This window comes from Pangasianodon hypophthalmus, chromosome 14 (assembly GCF_027358585.1).
Source record: "Pangasianodon hypophthalmus isolate fPanHyp1 chromosome 14, fPanHyp1.pri, whole genome shotgun sequence".
NCBI classification, from domain to species: Eukaryota; Metazoa; Chordata; class Actinopteri; order Siluriformes; family Pangasiidae; genus Pangasianodon; species Pangasianodon hypophthalmus.
The window spans coordinates 20,834,155-20,852,776 of NC_069723.1; the positions used below are offsets into that span (position 1 = coordinate 20,834,155).

At 37.7% G+C, this 18,622-nt stretch overlaps 1 protein-coding gene across 3 annotated transcripts in view; it reads left to right on the top strand.

Moving 5' to 3' along the window:
* The window catches only part of dclk1b (doublecortin-like kinase 1b), a 49,670-nt gene that overhangs the window by 20,612 nt on the left and 10,436 nt on the right, over positions 1-18,622 (top strand). For 2 of the 3 annotated variants that reach the window (XM_026935114.3, XM_026935113.3), the window contains exons 4-8: positions 4,794-4,893; positions 5,561-5,677; positions 12,692-12,786; positions 15,017-15,104; positions 18,164-18,333. In XM_026935114.3, the coding sequence (XP_026790915.3) occupies positions 4,794-4,893; positions 5,561-5,677; positions 12,692-12,786; positions 15,017-15,104; positions 18,164-18,333 (570 nt within the window). Of the gene's footprint in view, positions 1-4,793; positions 4,894-5,560; positions 5,678-6,348; positions 11,494-12,691; positions 12,787-15,016; positions 15,105-18,163; positions 18,334-18,622 lie in introns of those variants that run through there. The other variant, XM_026935115.3, reaches the window with a different exon arrangement.

Sequence of the window (18,622 nt, forward strand, 5' to 3'; positions counted from 1 at the left end):
CTGTAGTTATATATAATACTGCGCCTTCTCAGGCTTTAGTCCTGCTCTTATATATAGTACTGTAGTTATATATAATACTGCGCCTTCTCAGGCTTTAGTCCTGCTCTTATATATAGTACTGTAGTTATATATAGTACTGCGTCTTCTCAGGCTTTAGTCCTGCTCTTATATATAGTACTGTAGTTATATATAGTACTGCGTCTTCTCAGGCTTTAGTCCTGCTCTTATATATAGTACTGTAGTTATATATAGTACTGCGTCTTCTCAGGCTTTAGTCTTGCTCTTATATATAGTACTGTAGTTATATATAGTCCTGCTCTTATATATGTAGTACTGTAGTTATATATAATACTGCGCCTTCTCAGGCTTTAGTCCTGCTCTTATATATAGTACTGTAGTTATATATAGTACTGCGTCTTCTCAGGCTTTAGTCCTGCTCTTATATATAGTACTGTAGTTATATATAGTACTGCGTCTTCTCAGGCTTTAGTCCTGCTCTTATATATAGTACTGTAGTTATATATAGTACTGCGTCTTCTCAGGCTTTAGTCTTGCTCTTATATATAGTACTGTAGTTATATATAGTCCTGCTCTTATATATGTAGTACTGTAGTTATATATAATACTGCGCCTTCTCAGGCTTTAGTCCTGCTCTTATATATAGTACTGTAGTTATATATAATACTGCGCCTTCTCAGGCAAATCCGTGGCCACCTGCAAGGGCTTTTATAACGCGGCGCGCTCGTGCAGGTAATCAGCGTAAACGTGCAGCACCTGGCCACGCCTCTTCATAAGCCCTCCGACTGCCTCATTGCGCGTGCGGACACAGAGCTGCGCCAGCCAGCAAAATGGCGGCATGCTGCTCTGTTTCGCGAATATTGAGGTTCAGGACTGGATATATTAAAGATTTATTTCTTTCATGTTGGGCCAAATACAGGGCCTTTTTGAGTTATTTTCCCGCCACGCTGTGGTGCTTTTTGTGTTGAGCCCAGAGTTAGCTCAGTGGCTAACGCTAGGGTTTTGTGCATACAACGTACCTGCTTCGCGTCAGGTGCCTGTTTTCACGCTGAGCCGTTTGGCGCGCTGTCACAGAAGCACTACATAGTATCTCATATGCAATACGACCCTCGTACCTGTAACTACAGGAGTTAGCTTAGTAGCTAGCGGTCCGGGTTGGTGCGCAAAACTTAGCTAGTTCGTGTCCAGCTCGAGGCGGTCGCACTTCAGGCGCAACCGTTTAGCGATCCGCCTCCGCATTTGGTTTCACTCTACACCATAAACGGTCCTCTCGGACACTATTATACATCCTAGTGCCAAGACTGTAACAGTTATCCTCCCAGCAAGCCATTAGCATGCAAGCTAGCTATATCCTCAGAAGTATTATTGTTTAACTGCTCAGCTCTGTGCTTGGAGTGAATTCTGTCTCACTTGTAAGTCACTTTATATAAAAGTGTCTGCCAGATGAATAAATATAAATCTTTTTTTTTTTTTTTTTAATTTTGCATTATCTGATGCTGCAATATTATATTACATTTAATTAGGATTTTGAAAAAATGTAAAAAATAAATAAATAATTGGTAATGGGATGTAGGAGCTAAAATTTATGGTTGAGTTTTCCTCAAGTACATGTCCCTGACTGGGTTCAGATGGCGCTTACTGATGAATCATTACTGACACCTTGTGGATAAAACTGAAATGGCTTCTGCATAAAAGTAGAAGTGTCTTTTTAGATCAAATTGTGATTTGTCTCACTCAAGAGAAGTCTATAAAACCTTTATTTATATCATTTTTGACCAGCTCACTGTCCGAGTTGTGCTCTCCTGGACTTCCAGCTATGGATGGTTGTGGCATCATCGATATTTCAATCTAACAATCTCCTGCATAGGCGAATGCTCCAAAATGTGTATAAAGTAAGGTGTGATACACAGTGGAACATGCTGTTATAACAACATGGTCAGTGACTGGATGGTGTGATGCCGCTTGTCCAGTAAATGTCTTTGGGTCCAATAATTGTGAAGGATTTCCTCTTATACCAGAGCAATTTGCCAACTATTAATTAAAGACCAACACATTGCACTTTTTATCCATTTATAGTTACAATTAAGATAATAAGACAAAAAAAAGTGCAGCTTGTTATGTTACCAGAAAAAAACACAAAGCTGCAAGAAACTCCTCTGTCCTGAAGACTTTTCCATGTTGGCCAAGACAAAGCATTGGCATTGGAGACTTCTTCCATAAATAAATGTTTACATGATTACACACACACACACACACATACTGTATATTACACAGACACATACACACACATATATTACACATACACACACCTTATATATTTATATTTATTTATTTTGTTATTCTTATTATACAAGTCCTTGTGAATAAGCTACAGAAACAATAATATATAGTAATGAGTACATTAATATAAACCTGTGATTTGCCTGACCAATCGCAATCAAGCACTTGGCAGCATGTTATAAATGAATAGAATAAATGAATGAATTGAATTACATCTGGCTACAATTCTACACAATGCTGCATTATATGTATATATAAAACCTGGTTTTATTTAAATCTCATTATTTTGTAAATTGCATAGATTTTGTTCACTTGTGATGAATTTTAGTAACTTCTGCTATTTAATGTTGTTCTATCCACTAGATGGCACCATCTTAATATGGTCTCTCTGAATGATCAAACCATAAGGACAGCTTGCAGTTTGTACCAGAACATATACGAATTGTACTCAGTGCAGCAGAACTTTTCAGATGGGATCACTAAATGATCACTGGTTTTATATTTATGCCAGTTTTAGTGACACCTCACTGTGTGGTGTGACACATTTGGGTCCTACGATGGAAGTGTGTTTTGTCGCTTTCCTTGCATTTGGTCTTTTGGGTGTATACGTTTCTGTCACAGTGTATAGTTGGGTCTGAAATGCACAGTTTTTGTGAAGTGTAGTAGACAATCCAGCTCCAGTGTCCTATTCGCTTGGTTTTAATTCATTCCTTGCTGATGGAGCTGTGCGCAGGACAGTTTTTTTCTCACTCCTGTTTGATCCTGCAGTTAGTATTTTTGTTCACAGCTGCCCCAGATGAACTTCGTTAGTTAGTTAGATTTCTCCACATATAAACAAATTAGTCATTTCCACCATCGTGACTCAGACCAGGAAAGCAGGAAGCGAACGTGAATGAATTAATGCTGTAAATGCAGAGTGCAGCACCATGTGAGCTCCCAGTTCTGTCTCATGTTAATGAACTTGGTCTTTCTTTCTCCCATATGCTTCATATCTAACCACTTTTTTGATAAGTCCTGTGGAATCTCAGTCCTGATGCATACGGTACATCTACTCTCTGGTTTAGTTTTCTTGATAAAATCCCTGTCAGGGTTGTGATGCACCTTCACAGCTTCTTTGTCTCTGATAATAAGCTTTTTCCTTCCTGCTGAAGGGAAATATTATGGGATGTTAACGTCTGAGTCTTAAACCTGCACGGTTATATGTAGGTAATAAAAATGACCTGTCATAATGTTTGCAATATTATAGTGCTGAATAATATTAGCTTCTACACAATCCACTGCTATGAAGAACTGTTACGGCTCTTTGTCAATGCTCCAGACTTGGTCTTTTACTGAAATGTATTTAGAAATCAAAGAGCTGGTCTGGATTTCATGCATGCTGTATTGTACACTCCACATCCTTTGATTTCACACATTATTTCTCACTCCAGCTCATCCCTAACAAACATGCTTAAACTAATCTGACCTTTTTCTGATTCATTCTAAAAAAAAAAAAAAAGGTCAGTGATGACGCCATGGCTGCCTCTTTACTACAAAACACTGGATTGTGTTGGTTGCTGTATATTCGCACCCTTTCATTATCCAGAATTTGCATCATTTACTATTCCAGCTCACAGACTCGACTCTGACGGTGTTATTGTAACCGAAATGTTTTTGTTGGTGTGTGTGAGCTAGGAACAGAAGTGTATCACATCAACAGTATGACATGAGTGTGAATCTTACAATCTGTGCTTAAATGTCAGACTCAGGATGTGAACTACGAGAGAAAGAATGACAGGCATATTCTGTAGTAAACAAATCGAAAAGAATTGTACAGTGAATGTTATACTGCTAAACATGACATCACTATTTTATCTGTCATGCATTATAACATTTAATCTTGAATATTTTGCTCCATCAGTTATGCTAGAGCACGGGCAAATTCTTGATTTTGATCTGATTGACCAGATCGGACAGTGGTTCCGGCTACAAGTCAAATTACAGCTTTATATTAATTGCACTCATTCTAATAGAGTATGTTATAGTATCCAACATGGAGGAGCACTGGATATGGGAGGAGCATTGTTAGCTTTCTAAATTAGCTGAATAATGCACATATTTGTATATTTGTGTATTAGGTGCAGTATTTGTATATTAGGATTGTAACTGTGTTGTTGTCTGAGATGTTTGTGTTGAATTTATGAAATTTCTAATGCATGTAAATGTATATGGTGAATAAAATGATTGATATTGTCGATTAGTTAGACTCTGTTAAAGGTTTTTGTGAGTTAGTACAAACAGATGATAATTGGTTAGCTTTCCACTTTTTGGCTCATGTTAGAAAAGTTCTTATTTAAAATTACATTAAGGTTCCTCAGAGGGAGCAGGAGTACTTTATGATGAATACATGATATACTTTGATGATACATAATAAAAGTCTTTGGGGGGAAAAAGTCAGTTTAAGTCTCTCTCCCTCTCTCTCTCTCTCTCTCTCCCTCTCTCTGGCATGTTTGTAGGTGACGTGTCTGCAGGACTTCTTCGGTGAGGATGACATATTCATTGCATGTGGACCTGAAAAGTTCCGCTACCAGGATGACTTCCTGCTGGATGAGAGTGGTAAGACTCCCAATTTACCTCTATTCATACCATCAAGAAGGTGACAAATTAAAGGAAAAACCAAGATAAAGTGTCTTGGTAGGGTGTAGTGAGCTGCCAAAACATCTTTAATGCTCTTGGCATCGATTCTACAAGTCTCCAGAACTGTACTGGAGTGATGAACAGCATTCTTCCCTCATTCAATGTTTCGATGATGGTGGTGGAGAGTGTAGTCTAAACCATCAGTCCAAAATTTAAAAGTGTTTAAATAGGTTGAGATCTGGTAAATGTGAAGCCCATAGCATACGCTTTACATCATTTTTATTCTCAGTGAGTTCTCCTGGTGTGTGGATAGGGGTGGAGTCATCCTGGAAAAGACCACGCCCATCAGGTTAGATGGGTTGATTTGCACTGATGTCACTCTAATATAACAAGTGCAGCCAAACCATGGCAGAAAAAAACAGAGCTTAATAGAACCAGAGATTTTTCCTTTAATTTGTCACTCGTCAGCTTTTTGTACAAGTTTTCATGTGTGACCCGAAATGTTAACTTTTTTTTTTTGTACCAGAACAGCATGAATTTCTCCTAGCACATATGCAAAAATGTCTCACTGTACGTCCCAGTGTCTGTGTGTATAGAGATGTAGAGACAAAAATGGACTTGACTTGCTTTGACTTCTCTCTCTCAGAATGCAGGATGACGAAATCGCAGTCTTACGGTCGGATCTCGTCGCTGCAGGGTCGCTGCTCTCCTCGCAGTGGAGGTGCCTCATACAGGAGCAAGTCTCCTGTCTCCAACAGCTCAGGTAGGAAACACCAGCTTGCCAGGTTGCCAAGTCTCCTTTCTCCAACAGCTCATGTAGGAGACACCAGCTTGCCAAGTCTCCTTTCTCCAACAGCTCATGTAGGAAACACCAGCTTGCCAGGTTGCCAGGGCTTCGATATGAAAGCAGCCTGTTGAGATAACTTAAACCAAAAATCAGCACAATACTAAAACTCAATCCATCACTCCCAACCATTCTCAGATGCATTATGTATAGTAAAATCTAAGATATTTTTAGGAAAGCAGAATTAAAAAGTGCAGTTTCCCATTTTTATAACGTAGGGAGAGCTAGTTATCTAGTCAAGTGCATTAATACAGACTAAGGGAAACAAATGTATTTAAAGTTTCTAATATAGCACATTGGATTTGCACTATTGACAGAACGTCAGCAAGTGGTTGGCGAAAGTTTCAGCTATGAGCTGTAGTGTTCTCACATCACACGTAAATATATTATTCATGTCTGGATATTGTCTTTATTTTCTCTTGTTATTGTTAACAACAAGGTGGCTATGTGTAGTAAGCAGTAAAGTTATGGGACAGCATTGCACATGACTTTATTTTGTTCGGTTTTGTCAATGTTTCTACATAGAGCGTGGTCCAAAATTGAAAATCTGGGATTTTTTTTTCATTTAAAATTAGAAATAGAAATTAAATTTGAAATATTTAAAACAAAGAAAATAAAATATTCAATGTTGTGATTATTTAATATTCAAGATTATGCACTGTTTCTATTAAATGTATAGTCTCTATTTAAATGTAAGCAAATTTGTGACCAACCACATTAAATGCTTTGTACAGAAGGTCAGATTTTCCTCATTTCTAGTCTCTTCTATTGAAGCATATGTTCAGACGACACTCCGATAGATTTGATCTAAAATGGATCATAAGCTTTTGCACAAACGTATGGAGTCTGTGCCAGCTCGAGTGCAAACAGTCATTAAAGCTAAAACGCGACAAACCAAATACTAAGAAACTCTGAAATTCATGTAAATATTTCAACGATTCTACTTTTCACTCAAGTTGTTGTCAGTAATGTAAACTGTAATGAAAACTGTTGTATTAAATTGGGAAAGAATGCACAGTACAAGCATTTTCACTCGTGCTCTCAAACTTTTTACCTGTGTGTTAATGATTATGAAAATATACAGGTTAATTAATCCACCTAGTAAAAGTTGTCCTGCAAACACAGCCGGATCACGGCTCGGCTGATGTGCATAGTGCAGCAGGCAGTGGGTTTCAGAAAGAGTAGTGGGGAAAACAAATAAACAGCTTTCAACAAAAAAGAAATAGATGGATATTGACCATCAGGTATTGGACATGAGAGAGAGTTACAGAGAGAGAGAGAGAGAGACACTGAACATTATTATATTACTAGTAAAGAAATATTTTCAAGAACAAGAAGCGTGCCAGTAGCTCTGGAGTTAGTTGATGGTGGTTCTTATTGGCTGTTGGCTAGTGGTTGTCGGCTAGTGGTTGGTGGTGATGGTAGTTGTTGGTTGTCGGCTGGTGGTTGTTTGTGGTGTTGGTGGTTGTTGTCTGATGGTTCTTGGTGGTGTAGGTGGTTGTTGTACAGATTTTAAAATTTACAGAATTTTCTTGGTTCTATTTGATTAAACTGCATTTTTTTGTGGCTGATTCTTTGTGTATGTGATTATGTATGAATACTGCACAATCTTTGCCAGAAGATAACGAATTCTAATTAATTTTTAAAAACCCCTGGGAGACAACTTGGGCCAGTTTTAATTAGCTGCTGTGCCTTTGCAGAACTTGTGGTCCTGCGGTCTGTCTCCGAGTCGCTAGACAAGCACGGTCATTTGGCAGTTTTGCAGGTTTAAAGTGTTCTAACCCCTGTAACGACCACTGCCTAAATCAGATTTATTGCTCATGACAGAATATGTGGCACGCAACTTCTCTGAACACATGATGTTTTAAAAGTGGCCAGTCGAGTGATATTAAAATATTTGTTCCTGTTCATATTAGCTTTATTTTGTAACATTCAGCAGTAGCAGGACTTTTATAGCCCATGACTAAATCTTTTTATCAGATTATACAGTAGATAGCCTCTCTGAACACATTCACTGCACAACAGGGTGATATTAAAAATATATTTGATCTCGTGGTTATTATTCCATTGTGTCCTAGAAAAAATTGAGTCATCATGTCTGTTGTTGCCATTTCCAGAAAACATCCGGCGATAGTTAATCTCGCGTTGTGCTGCAACCGGAAGAGCACACACACACACACACACACACACACACACACACACAAACAAAACAGAACTCATTTCTTTGCTTGGTGCTTGTAGTTCCAGCAGGACTTCCAGGTTATGAGTCTGTCGTTCAAAAAGCTGCACCTCATCACTCATGCCGATTCCCTAATGACAAGCCTGGAGAACAAACACACCACAGCGAGCCTCGTTCTCAGAAATGTCCAGCCGAGTTCTGTGAAGAGGTGTTGTGCCTGCTGATGAGGCAATGTGGTGATCTGATTTGGGCCATTATCGGTGTAGCGCAAAGTGTGTGTGTGTGTGTGGCTTCCTGGCTGAGTCAGAAAGTAGGAAGAAGTGGCAAACACTGGACAAACAGATTAATGGTACCTAAGAAGAGTGATTCATAAGTTGTTTATGTACCAGTGCACTAATGCTGCATAGATAATATGGCAGTTATGATTAATAAAAATTGATCTGATACCCAAAACACAACAAAACCAAAAACACAACAATTCAGAAAACACAACATCAGAATGGGAAGAAACATGATCTTGGTGACTTTGACCGTGACATGCTTTTGGTGCCAGACGCGCTGGTTTGAGTATTTCAGAACGTGCTGATCTCCTGGAATTTTCATCTACAAGTCTCTACGGTTTACACAAAATGGTGTGGAAAACAAAAATCTTCCAGTGAGCAGCAGATTTGTGGGCAGAAATGCCTTGTTGATGAAAGAGCTCAGAGGAGAATGGTTCCAAGTGACAGGAAGGCTATGATGATTCAAATAACTACTCTATACAACCATGGTGAGCAGAAAAGCATCACAGAACACATAAAACGTTGAACCTTGAGGACACCACAGGACAGCCTTTCTGTTTGTGCATAATGTGACATGTTGCACTTCAGTTCGGCATTGCTGAACCTACTTGTGATTGTGTTTAGCAGAATGCATGGGAGTATCACATTCTTAAAATGAGTGTGAGAGCTCTGGAAATCTGTAAAGTAGACTTCTGTAGTCTCATTCCTTGGCTGTTAGATGACCATGAAGAACCAGTCAGATGTAATGACTCATGCTAGATCTGGCTTTTTCATAGATCTATATGTATACATTAGCTCTAAACTGGCCATCATTTAATAAACAGCACAAAAAGCCAGTCCAAACCTTTGGATATACGTCATTATATACATCAATAACTGATTCCAGGTCAAGCAAACACACAGGACTTATGGCTTCGCCTCTCTCTGCCTCTTTCTCTCTCTCTCTGTGTCTCACTCTCGCTTTCTACTTCAGTCTGTGTCTCTGGAGTGGAGCCCTTGTAGTCCTTGTGGCTGCCACTGGTGTTGCGTGGGTGTTTTGAGTGCACCACATTTGCACAAGCAGACTCTTTGTACAGCTCTGTGCTCAGAGGGTTGATGCAGTTTGGAAAGTGGATTGCATTCTGATCAGTCTGATGAACCAGCGTCCTCTACTGCAGTGTGCTGCCCTCATGAGAATAAGACTAGCTTACAAAGGCTAAAGCCCTGATTTGCTAAAAGGTTCAGATGTGTACCAACATGTTTCCACTTACTTTTCACATCACTCAGTTCTTCTTTTAATGAGCATTTGATGTACAATGTGCTCACGTACAAAATACTCATTATTTATGTAAATCGGGGTTTTTTATTTAGTGTTAATATAATAGAAGAACCTTCCACCACTTCAGAGTAGCTTCTTGTCTCACTGTCTGGCTAAATTGAAAATGTGTCAAAAATGACTTTCTAAGTACTAAGGAATTCATCAGGAGCAATTTAGCTATGAAAAAGGGACCAGAGATTTTGGGAGCATGCTCTGATTGGTGGAACAAAGATACTTTTGGTCGAACATCATCTCTCAGCCTGAACCTGGCATCTGAAGTTTGCTTTATTGGACATACAAGGCAAATATTGTTTAAAAAAATATATATATATTGGTTAAGAAGATTACAGCTTCGAGTTTCCCATTGTGCATACTGGTCACCTAAATATCACACATTTGTTTTACACATTTAAGTTTTAAGGATATACAGTATATTTCATGGATGGACAAATCATAAATTTATTAGCTAGCCCATTGGGCAAATATAAGCCCCAGTGTGCTGCCCAGGTTACCTGGAAACGTACAGTTGTGTCATAAGTTTACATACGCCTTTCATAATCTGCAAAATGTTAATAATTTAAAAAAAATTAGTGATCATAAAAATTGCATTTCTTTTTTATTTAGTACTGCCCTGAATAAGCTATTTCACATAACAGATGTATACATACAGTCCACAAGACACAATAATAACTGAATTTATACAAATGAACAAGTTCAAAAGTTTAGATACGCTTGATTTTTAATACTGTGTGTGTTACCTGCATCATCAACGACTGTTTATATGTTTTGTGATAGTTGTTCATGAGTCCCTTGTTTGTCCTGAGCAGTTAAACTGCCCACTGTTCTTCAGAAAAATCCTCCAGGTCCTGCACATTCTTTGCTTTTCCTGCATCTTCTGCAAATTTGACCCCTTTCCAACAGTGACTATAGATTTTGAGATCCATCTTTTCACAGTGAGGACAATTGAAGGACTCGTACACAGCTATTACAAAAGGTGCAAACATTCACTGATTCTCAAGAAGGCAACACGATACATTAAGAGCCAGGGGGGTGTCAACTTTTGAACAAGATGGTCGGTGTAAATTGTTATTTTGTCCTCTGGGAAACATGTAAATATCTTGTGTAGCCTCTGAGGGGCAGTACTAAATGGAAAAAATATCTTTAAACAAAATAATTTACAACGATCGTCCAGTTCAAAAGTTTCCACCCCCTTGGCTCTTAGTGTAGTGTGTGGATTGAGTGTGTATGGGTTTAGAGATGCAATAGTCAAACCGTGCTTGTTTAGAAGTTAGCATAACTGCTTGTTCCACACACACACACACACGCGTGCACACACTACAATCTCACTTTATTCTGGAGAAGTACACTCATAGCGTGTTTTCTAACCTTAAAATAACTCTGTTACGCTCTGCCTCTGTTCCTGCTGAAAGATGCTGAAATAGAACAGAATGATGATGATTCAGTGTGGGCAGACACACAATCTCAATTATTTCAGCTCACCTCTAGTGTATATATGATTCAATTTGATTTGTTTTGCTCCCTAGTTTATACCTATGTAGAATTATAGAAGTCCTTTTTTTTCCCCCCAGTCAGGGCTGACTCATAGATCTGCTGTGCCTTCAGATGTAGTTTTAATTTGCAACTCTTAAACTTATTTAAATCCAATTCAGGATTTCTCATCACCTACAATTCAATTACATTTGCACTGTAATAAAAAAATATTACATCTGCCAAATTTATGCTACAGTAGTTCGCTCATGATGGGATCATGCTTAACATTAATAACTCTTTATCTGGCAGCTCCTCCTCCTGCTCTGACGTCAGGCACACGCAGGAGGAGGAGTGTGTGATCATTCAGTGGCTCGACTCATTCACAGAAATCTCACACACACACACACATACACACACACACATACAGGCAACATGAGCTCAGCAGCTATAACACTCTGCTCCAGCAGCTTGCTACACTGTGGAACGGGTAAGATTATATCAATCTTCTTTCCCAAAATTCAAAATTCAGCTGGTGGGTGGATTTCTTTTCATTTCTTTTCCTTTTTTACTTAAATGTCTAAACTGTGTCTTAAAGCAGATTTTCTTGTTATAAAGGCTGACATCTTTGTGCTATAATTATAACCTGACTTTATTAACATGCAGCTTATTTTTATATACAATAAATAAGCTGAATATGTACAAACTTTGGTTCTTGATCCAAGCTATTGTGCATGTAATTTGCACTTTCAGTGTTGTAGGTTCTAGATCAGTTCCTTGACGTTTGCTATCTACCACTGCTAAAGGGCTGAATCTACACAAACATGTTTTGGGATCATTTTCGAGGTGACTTTGTCATGGATATCATTTTCAGTTTTCACTCCTGAGTTAACATTCAGCTGGATACAAGTGTCATTAATTTGAATGGTTCATTTGGTTTATTATTTCTATCGAATGTTCTTCCTTGTCATAACATGTACTAAATTAAATCTACATGTTAAGATAACGTTGTCTGAGAGGACTACATCACCAAAATGTAATGAGGAAGGAATGAAACACTTGGTGTGTTGTAGGAAAATGATCAGTGACTTGATGTGATGAAGTGGTGTTACAGCTATTATACGTATAATTACGAAGTTATTATTCTCAATGGATGTTGTAAAGTGTATTATTCCTTTATAACACAGCAGTTTATTAATTAAGGAACATCACAACATGTCAATTTTTATCTGTTTATAGTTGCTTTAAATGTTGCAGCTGCAAAACAAGTTAGTTCTTGTTAACGGTTGTTGTCTTCTTAGCGGTTGCATACAGTCGTTTTCTCAGGAGCCTTTGTTTTTTTTTCGCTTTCTCAGTAAATAAGAAAAAATTGTGAGTCGTCGTGTTACCAAGAAACCGCGAAAGCCTCCATCCTGAATTGGAAAACTTAGTTCCAGCTTTACATCTGAATGTTACAAAACTCTGACACTGGAGACTCCTTCAAAAAAACTTCAGTAACAATATATCAACAATTACAGTGACACCTCTTTAAAATGTTACATCTTTACAGCCAGCGCTACTGCCAGAGCCACTGATATAGAATAATTAACACCTTATGAATCCGATTCAAGAATCCAGCAGCTCTGTGTTATAAGAGAATTTAAATACTGTTACGTCATGACCTGAATTAATGTCTGTTCTGTCCTCAGCTAATGGAACAGCAGGCAGTCAGTTGTCTACGCCTCGCTCAGGCAAGTCCCCGAGTCCGTCTCCCACCAGCCCAGCCAGCCTCAGGAGACGGCGGGTAAGATCTCCTTATTTACGTTTCTTATTTGGAATTAACATGTTCAGAAAAAAAGAGGCCAAAACTTAAAAAAAAAAAATAAAAAATCTGACTGTTGTGCTAGTGTTGAAGCACTGATCAGGAAAATAAAAGGTCGTAATGTATACATTAGTTGATGAACATGCACTTTTCAGATTTCTTTCAAAATGCAATTCTAATGCAGACATCTGTAAAGAGGAACTGCCGGCATTTACAGCATATACAGCAGATTGTTAGACTCTACTGTGGCTTCCTTCACATGGCATCCCTCAGGGATCGATCTCAGACCTACAATATTAAGAGGCTATTTAGCTTTTTTGTATAAAGCATGATATGGATTTGAATATTAGAACTTATTCCATTCTATGCTAAAGGTTATAGTATAGGCAGAAGCCAAGTCGGCTGTAATTGTAGATATGACAGATTATGTGGTGATATAAACCAGATTAGATGTATACTTTGCTGGTTATACTGGAAACATTATACTTCAAATTCTAACAATAAACTCTCACCAAAAATAAAATAAGCAACCAAGATAAATTATAATAAATAAATTATAATAATAAATAATAAATTATATAATAAATAGTAAGGGAAATTAATAGCTACCACTTTAGTTTTGTTCAAACTGCAAGCTTAAGTTATTACAGTTTTCATAACTGTGTATTCATCTAAGTAAGTAAGAAGTAAGAAAATAAATGTTTGCATAAGCCAAACGAAGCTAAAATTTTCCACTGGCTTAATTTTTTTCATACACACATGCATACATCGATAACCTGTACAACGCAAAGCGAGTTCCCGACCCACAGGTATTTGTTTATGGTTTACGGCTATACACAGGCAGACTGGCTCATCCTCCGTTTATACGGTGGCATTACTTTTGTCATAATTGAATGATTAGTTTTATTTGTCTTAATTTATGGATTTGTGTTAGCTCACTTTCTTTATTTTTCAAATTGTTTAATTAATGCCAGTAATATAAAACACAATTTTCTCACTTGTATTAAACATGGCTGGGTTGATCATATACAATCATTTAAAATGTAACTGATCTAAATTGTTCAATTCATTTTTGCCCAAAGTATCATTTTAAAGATTGAATGTGTCAACAGAACAGCAGAGGTAAAAAGGACACTTATAGGAAGCTGTGGTATTTTATGGCTTTAACATCATTTTCATTTCCTACTAAAGAAAAACATGGACAGTTTAAAGAACCTTAGTGGTCGCTTCTAATTCTTGCTCTGGAGAACATACATATCAGATGGTTGTATTCGTTTTCCTTTTACTAATGCCACTAATGTTCATGATACAGTTGGAGAACAGTTTAATATACACACACACACACACACACACACCATGTATTAAATAGCCATCTGGAATAAAATGGCCAGTGTGTCAGTTTGAGCAGCATCAGAAAGTGTCCATACATTGGCATGGTGTGAGTGCAGAAGCAGTACTGAACTTCACCATACCTGCTTCCCAGCTGTTATTCTTAGCACGTTTAGGACAGAGCGTTTCTATGGAAACTGCTGTTTTTATTCCAACAGTGTCTCTGTCCTGTGCCACATGTACAGCAGCGGGAAGGGTGAGGAACACCACAGTGCTAGAGTACTTTATGTTTCTGGTGTTCTGTTATTTTTACTGTTGCCACCATGGGAACTTGCCTTCTGTGCATGGACCTGCTACTGATTTGATCTGTCAGATGAACAAATGAAAAGTGGCGAAATTTGGAATTTGTGTTAGTGCCAAAGACATTTCGGGAGTGCTTTATTCAAGGGTTGTGTTCATAAGGGTGTAGGGCACCTACATTAACATTTTACCAACTAACCTAAAGATATATAATCATTTATAAAGGCTTATTCCAAATGGTGTCATCTCTACAGTAGGAAAAGTACAGTGAAAATTGCCGGCTGGCTGACATATCGGGAATGGGCGACAACAAATTTGGGAGAAAAAGAGTAGAGTAAAAAAAAAATAGTATTAAAACAATAGTATTTTAATGATTATGTATTAGGAGCATTCATAAGAGCATACCAAGAAAGATTTAACAGATCCCAGACCAAGCAAAATAATTACCTAAATCTACAGCTGCCTACTGTTTAGAGTTATGCCAATAATTTAAATATGTCATGTCATTCAGCTGTTTTTATTTCCTGCCATTACTCTTTAAAACTTTTGAAATGTGTACACACATACACTCTGTGTTTGGCAGAGCTCCCAGCACAGCGGCTCATCTCTCTCTCTGGCCTCTACTAAAGTGTGCAGTTCCATGGATGAAGGTGACGGTCCTGCTAGTGAAGGTAATAACGCAAAACTGTCTTCCATACCCAAGTCTGTGATTCAGCTTTTAACTCTTTTTACCAGAAGCCAAAAAAATGGAATTTCTGCCTGTTTTGGGAGTGCCTGTGTTCAGTGTTTAATTTTTTTGTGATGTTACGCTCCACAGTATGGGTTAATGACTCATGTGAAAGTAGAGGGCTTTAAAAATTTTTCTTTAAAAAGTTTTTCATAAGTATTTCTTATTTTTACTTAGCCTACTAGGTTTAAATGTTGTAGTTTTATTGTAACAGTTGTATAAAGTGTTTTACTATCAAAAAAGCTTTAATTGTGCTGTCCATTTTATCTCTGTACCAATGTTATTGTGGCGAGTTTGTTTGTCCAGCAGGGGGCTCTCACCCCTCCCATTTCCCATCGCCCTGCTCACCAGCAGATAAACACAGAGTCATGATACTCTACACACAGAAACCTAACAGTGTCCTGACGAATCTTATAACTTGCAGTGATAAAATAATTCATTTGTTTATACTGACTGAAAATGTTCGATAAGTCAATTTCCATTCTGCCGCAGAATGGAACGCCACTGTACTGTGAGAAAGGGTTAAACCAATAGTGCAAACCTTTGTGTGCTTGACAAATAATTGAAAATGTAATGTGTACCAATTTACCCAAGTATCTACTGCCAGTGTGAAACACAGTAGGGTTATAACATGTTACCAGTTAGCACTGGGTTTCAACCATACCGGCAAGTGGCAGGTGTCTTTATTAAATGCTTAACAGCTCACTAACATTAGCCCCATTACACCTGCCAGTGCTTATAGTTAGGGCCAAACACACTTTATATATGCAAGTTCACTGAGAAAAATCAACATCCTTGCATTTATAATTTGTGCCCAGCATTGCATTAAAATAATGCAATTAGCATAAGGTTCTGTAACTAGCCAACACTGTAACAGCTTTTTTCTTTCTATATTTATACCAAAGTCTTGTGATGCATGTATATAAAGCTTAAATGTTACTATGTGTTTTATTTAAAAAAAAGTCTGATTATTCACCTTGAAAGTGCTGGAAAAATGTGGTGACAAAATGCTTGTCTAATCGAGTAAATAGAACTGAATTAGCATTATATTAAGGCCTGTCTAACCAAGATTATTTACAGCACTAATTAGCATTAAGAAATTTTTGATAGCATTAGTTATGGTTTATTAACGGTTATTAATGTTAATAATTAGCATTTATATTAAATGATTAACATCATTATAAACTAATGTTCAGATGTATCCATGACTAAGTCCATCTACAGTAACCAAATTAATGTCTCAATTTCAACTGATTATAAATATTTAGCAACATGTAGTTTCTTTTATACTTATTCATGTGGAGTTCTTTGTAGTCTCAGAGGTGTTTGTTATGTAGATAACATTTTACATAAAAATCAATTAATATAAGGATTTATTGCTTTTCAGCATAGTTTTTGGTGAATTAATGCTGAAGCATTTTTTATTCAACATCTTATCATACATTTTAAATGTTCTTAATGTAAATGTTACCATTGATATTTTACCATGAGATCAATAAAAAATGCTCTAGTTTTACACTATTGAATGACCATATACTGTAACTCTTGATACATATCAAGTTTGAAAATAGTATATAGTGTAACAGTATATAGTGTATCATGAGTGTACCCACAACTTGCACCCATCATTTGTACTCACCCTTGGTTTAATGGGTGAAGACAGGAAAAAAAACCAAAAAACACTAAAATGTGTATTGTGACAAGACAAAAAATACTTTCAAAATAAATCAGAGTTTTGCGATGATTCAGCATTCTCATCTCTAGACCATATTTGGAGAATTATAGTCAACACTATGACCAATACTACTCTAGGCCGATAGCAACTTCGATGACACCAACACACACAAATATTATTAATAATCACGGAAAATGGGTTTTTATGATCCCGGACGAGCCCCCAAATAAATGTTACAACCCCAATTAGTCTAGGGGTATGTGGGGAATAACACTTATTTTATTATTAAAAATATGAGTGGTGTGTGGGTAATCAAGGACCAGTAACCAGTAGTGCAAAACAATCCAAGTGATTTATTTATCTATGTACAAGTGGTAAAGTGTGTAGTGCCGGGTGAGAGTGGTAATATTTACAAACTATTTACAGTTACACAGAACAGGACACCAAAGGGGAAAAAGGGACGTGAGCGGCACCAAAGCAAAGAAATAAACAAAACAAAACAAGTCTACCTATTTTAGCCCTCTAACCTAACTACAACAAAAGATAGAAAATAAATCTTCAGCGTCCAGGACGCTCTAACTACCTACTCTAACTAGCCAAACCAAAAGTACAGAGGGTGGTGCTCGCTCCTAACCTAGTGTGTCTAATACACAAACGGACCTCCTGCATGCTGCACCATGTATGTCACGTGACGTACTTACCTGTCCCCTTTTTCCCCAACACTAACAAAGTCACAACTAGAGTAACGAACAACAAAGTAACCATACAAACAAGTGACTAGAACAAAGCGGGGAAACATGGAACAATTGACATACAAGGACAAAACACAGTAAGGCAGCGTAACTTAACACAGAACAAACAGCGGTACAACAGGGTTTTAGTTTTTACACGACCAGGACAACAACGACTTCTCATGAATGAATGGCTACGGGTTTTAAATAGGCGGGGTCAGAGGTTGATTGGTTGCCACGGGAGATGACATCAGCAGGGACAATCAAAACAGACAGGAGAGTTATCCAGTGGGGCAACTGCTGCAGAGAGAGAGAAAGAGAGGGAGGGCGGGAGAAAAGGGGAGAGAACAAAACACAAAAACCACGCGGACGTACCCCAGAACGTAACAACATGTAAGGAAGAGTTTGGTATTATGATGCCCAATTTCTTCTGATTTATTCATTTGAATGGAAAAATTTGCACACCCTTAGGACAACATGAAAAATTGTACCGCTTTATCTTCTTCTAAGGGTGTACAGCATTTTGCAGTCCAGTATACTCTAATGCTCCTACACAAGCTTGTCTATGATTGACAGTTGAAATGTGATGTGTTGTAGCTGAGGTGGTGGAGGAAGGCCCTCAAGTTCCTGCCTCTATAGCTGAGAGGTACAAGGTGGGAAGGATGATTGGAGATGGCAACTTCGCAGTGGTGAGAGAGTGTGTGGAGAGATCCACGGGTCGAGAGTATGCACTCAAAATCATCAACAAGGGCAAATGCAGAGGCAAGGTGAGATATGGAGACTGGAGCATGAAAACATATTTCACCAAAATGAGTCCTCTCATACATGTGCTCTAAGCGCAGTATAACTGTGGCTCTCAAAGTGGAGTCTGGGTTCCATCAGAGGTCCATGCAAAGTGTCAGACATGTTCTTTTTTTTATTTTACCATTATCAATGTCATCATATTTATTATTGACACATTCACATTATAGTTATTAACCTATTTGACTGGTCACTTAATCCAAACCTCAGTAATAACCCTATTAATAAAGTCAGCTTGAATCTAATTTTAATAGA